We start from the raw sequence: 4,282 nt of genomic DNA, 5'->3' as shown, positions 1-4,282 counted from the left end.
ACACAAGCTGCCTCAACCTCTGTTGACTTAAAACAAACCGTCCGCAGCTCTCTCGTCAACAACCCAAAATATTTGTCCATTGAGAACTCAATTAAACCAGCTCTGCTGTTCCATACGATCTTTTACAGACGTTCTAATGTCTCAACAAATGCACACATCATGGCAAAGCACCTTCAAATGTGTGCTTCCTTGCCCTTTCAATTCACATTAAAGAAAAAATGTAAGTATCACAAGAACAAATATGAGTGTCTGATGAGGTGATTGATCCAACCCTTAAAAAAAAAAAAAAAAAAAAAAAAGACAGGAAAACAAAGCCATCTTCCTACAATCACGGAAGCTGATCGATATAAATAAGCAGCTGTGTTGCTTAAAGATAAAGACTGTGACATTTTGTGCACTCTGGTGACGTCAACTATGTGCACAGAGATGCATGGGAGGCTGCGAAATCCTAATTAAGACAGATCAGTGCACGAGTTATGAAAGGCCTTTAAGGAATTGGTTGTAAGCAGTCAGCACAAGCTGCAAGATCACCGATTTATGTTTTCTGCTTCATACAGATTACTACAAAGGTGTGTGAAGTGTGTTTGGTTTGAGAGAGGTCAGGAGGTATCTGAGCATGAATATTTCACAGCTTTGTGTGAACACAAATGAGGAGAGCAACACTGTTGATGTGAGTGTGCAGCCAAACAAGACCTAACAGACCAAGTCAATATCTATATTGTTTTCATATTTCAACCTTCATTTATTTGAACCAAAAAAAAGAGATAAATCCACTAAACTTAAATACAAAAATAAGGGACTCAAATTTTAAAACCAATGTATGAATACAATTTACACATACATCCAGTGCTGTGAGCGAGATGACAGCATTGTGGAGAGAACAATATGGCAAAAAAGAGGAGCTTGGTCAAGCCAAGACGCTTTGTTTAGGCAACTGTTGCAACCAGCTCAGGCTTTCAGAGGTCTATGAACCATTAAGTGGCTGGAGTCCGTGTCGTTCTGGTCTGTCGTGGTCGTAAAGCTAACAGTAAAAAAATAGAAGGGAGACCTCCGAGAGACATCCCCAGATCCCATCTACACCCATTGCCCTCCCTCTGCCGGTCTGCTCTGCTGCTGCAGAGAAGAAAGGAGCCGAATCCACTTTTTTTTTCCTTTTCTTTTTTTTTTTTTTTTTTTTTTGCCCCCCACCCCCGGAAATCAAAGAAATCAAACCGAGTCGTGTGCGCCGTGTAAAGGTGATTTTGCTTGTTCTGTGTTAATGGGGTTGATTAGAAATCGTGTGCGCCACTCAGCACGCGTCCTAACCATGCGGGGCGTTGTCTGTTCATATGGCCGCGCTCCCTCGTTTCTCAGTACTCTCCATTTTATTGGGAAATCCACAGTGCATGTCGGGGTCCGTCCTAAACGAACAGCCAGTCCCAAAACAACAGGTCCTTCTTCATACGTGCGCTTCTGGCGGAACTTAATTGTATGCGTATGTGTGAGGGTCCTGTTTAGTGTGTGCGCCAGTAAAGCGTGCGTCCATGCGCCTCGGTGACTGGAGGTGGAGGATATCAAACGGAATTCCTGATCAGTCCTTGTCTCCGGTCACCAAAGAGAGCTCCTTAAGAATTCCACTGGCGTCCACTCTCCGCCGCTCGCGGATCATGTCCTCCAGACTCCGAAAGACCAGAGTGTGCACCCCGCTGCCGGACAGGTGCACTTTGAGGAAATACTGCTGCTCCGCAGAGTGCACCTCCCCGCCTGCTTTGAATTCCCGTTTCCCGAAGCGGCACCAGGCAGCGAAACTTTCAGAGTTGGTCCAACAAATCTCCTCACTCCTCAGCGCTAGGTGTCCCGAAGCGTTCTGCATCACCAGGTCCGGAGGAAGCGGCCGGAACCGGTACCGATTGTTGACTATTCTTCCGTGTCGACCGTTGCTGATCTCCAGCAGGCTGTCCCTGCGGATTTCGCCCTTGTGCAGGTGAATAACTTGGTCGTCACGCTGGTAAATGACCCAGTGGGGGGCTTGCGCGGTGGCCACCAGCTCCAGCAGATCCCCCGGCTTGCACATAGTCAGCAAAGTTTTGGCCGAGTACACGTTCAGGTCCTCGTTTTCCCGCAGCTTGGAGAAGATGCATTCCTGGGAGCAGAACGCCGAGTACTCCACCTCACTGACCGAGAAGGGTCCCTCCTCGGCCGGGCTGTGGTCCTTGGTGAAGCCGCAGTCGGACGGAGTGCGGTCGTCCACCTCCTCCTCTTCGTCAGAGAAGAAGTAGGCGACGCCGACCCGAAGCTCGTCCTTCTCCAGCCCGGACGGATCCCCCGTGGGCAGCTCGCTGTAGTTGAGGTGGGTGATCCGATCCAGTTGGTTTCCCATCAATGACCCGGCAAGGCAGAGGCATGGACTGCGGTGTCTGGGAGTGACATTGACAACATGGAAAGCATGAAAACACCACCGTTCACAGAAACAATGGCTTTTACGCACAAAATCGATTGCAGCTATTCTAAGAAAACACCCCAAAACCAGCGAGGATCAGTGCGCACGGGGGTAAAAGGTGTCATATTACTGAGTCAATCAATGATCCACTGCCCCTTGCTTCCTCACACTCAAGTCGTAAAGCACTACGTCTGATGGAATGTAAGAAAACCAAACAAACAGGCAGCTGCAGCATAAAAAAAAAACTACGATCCACTTCTTATAAAGGCCAATCTTTACGCACAGCAGTAAACGTAGAAAGCAGGATAAAAACAGGATACCTGTGCGCTCCCGAGGGCGAATGATTAGATATCCTTATGATCCATGAGTACAGAGGGCTGCTCAGTCCTCTGCTCTCCTGCTGTCTCTTTCTTTCCCCTCTTTCTTCTCTCGCTTCTCCTTCGGTGTTTTGCAGCACGCACCGGGCGCTCCGGCTGCAGTGCGAAGCTCGTACTTCACATCTTTCAGGCACCAACTCCATTTAAGTACCACGGAGAGCTCCGCCTCCTCCGACGCGCTCCGCCCTCAGTGGAGCTCTTTCACGGTGTCCTGTTACCTCCGGACCAATGAAAGCCCTCCGAGAGTCTGCCAGTCAGTCACCAGAGCCAATCAGGTGTGCTCAGAGGCGGCTGGCGGCGACGGACGGCTGTTACTGTGGTGTGGTGTTTTTGTTTTCAGTGAGCTGTGCTATTCTTTATGATCAGCAGAGTTCCCCCGCGCAACTTCGGTGAGGGCTCCCATTCAGGCGAGATAAGATGCGACATTATCTCACAACGAGCAGTTAGGACAGCGTTTGGTAAATACAGTGCGCTGCAGAACATTTACCAGCTAAACTTTTTATTGTTTTCTATTTATAAAAAATGATTTTTCTTACAAGCTACAGCAAGAATCTTTCAAAATGTTATTTAGAGTTTTTTCTTGGGATCGATCAACGCAAAGTAGAGTTTGGTTGTAAAATAAAAGAAAAGCATGCATGGTTTAAGATTTTGTTTTTGTTTTACGTCTACACAGAGATATAAGAGCTGATCAGAAGATGAAAAAATAATAAAAGGAAGTCCTGGAGGAAAAAAATGTGAGAGACAAAAATTTTTAATTAACACAGAGGAAGAAAATGGCAACAGAGATATATTTACCTTGAAAGATTTTTGGAGCTACCGTTGCAGTAAGGGTGTCTTTGGAAAGAAATACAAAATGTATACAAATACAAAAATTCCTCTTTTTACACTTACGCACAACTTTGTGTTTTTGTATCAAATAAAATCCCATTAAAATGCGTGTAAGTTTTGTGTTTGTAACATGATGAGATTTGAAGTGGTTAGCGAGCAGCACTGTAACCTGCCAGCACCTTTTGTGACACACGAGCAGCTTCCACCCTCTACTTCCCATGAGTGGCCTGTAAATATATTTTTTTTCACCAGGCAGCAGACTCACTGACATCTGTCACCATATGAGGGTTGTGATCTGGTGTAGGGAGGGATCCCTGCAGGTGTGTTTTCTGACAGCAAGAGAGAAATAAAACAAAGGACTCCGCAGGATGGTTTGTTCAAAAAGCTGTGATATTACTCTCCACTGATGTTGTGCCTGAGAACCAAAATAAAGTTGAAATGAAGTGTGCATCACAGTGCAGCGCGTGACTCACTTTTGCATGCATAATATATTGAATACTTACTGTTTTTTTTTCTTCTTTTGCAAGATGAATGTGAGTATACTTATGCCATCTTCTCTCTGAAGTGATGTCTCTCTTTTCATCACTACTGCCCACAGCAGATAGCCATCTTAGCATTTATATTAGACCCCTCTCAATGAACATAATATTTCCTCTTC

General features: G+C 46.0%; 1 protein-coding gene across 1 annotated transcript; it reads right to left on the bottom strand.

The window, feature by feature from the left end:
- Positions 1-718: 718 nt before the first annotated feature.
- On the bottom strand, positions 719-3,001 carry lratd1 (LRAT domain containing 1). The gene is made up of 2 exons (XM_008397999.3): positions 2,740-3,001; positions 719-2,396 (listed from the first exon to the last, which is right to left on the bottom strand). The coding sequence occupies exons 1-2, from the start codon at positions 2,937-2,939 to the stop codon at positions 1,571-1,573; spliced, it is 1,026 nt and encodes a 341-aa protein (XP_008396221.1). The 5' UTR covers positions 2,940-3,001; the 3' UTR covers positions 719-1,570.
- Between the last annotated feature and the right edge of the window lie 1,281 nt (positions 3,002-4,282).

Source organism: Poecilia reticulata, chromosome 21, assembly GCF_904066995.2.
Source record: "Poecilia reticulata chromosome 21, P_reticulata-male-v2, whole genome shotgun sequence".
Taxonomy (NCBI): Eukaryota; Metazoa; Chordata; class Actinopteri; order Cyprinodontiformes; family Poeciliidae; genus Poecilia; species Poecilia reticulata.
Note: the sequence above shows the minus strand (reverse complement) of the source record. Positions and strands in the feature narration are given on the sequence as shown.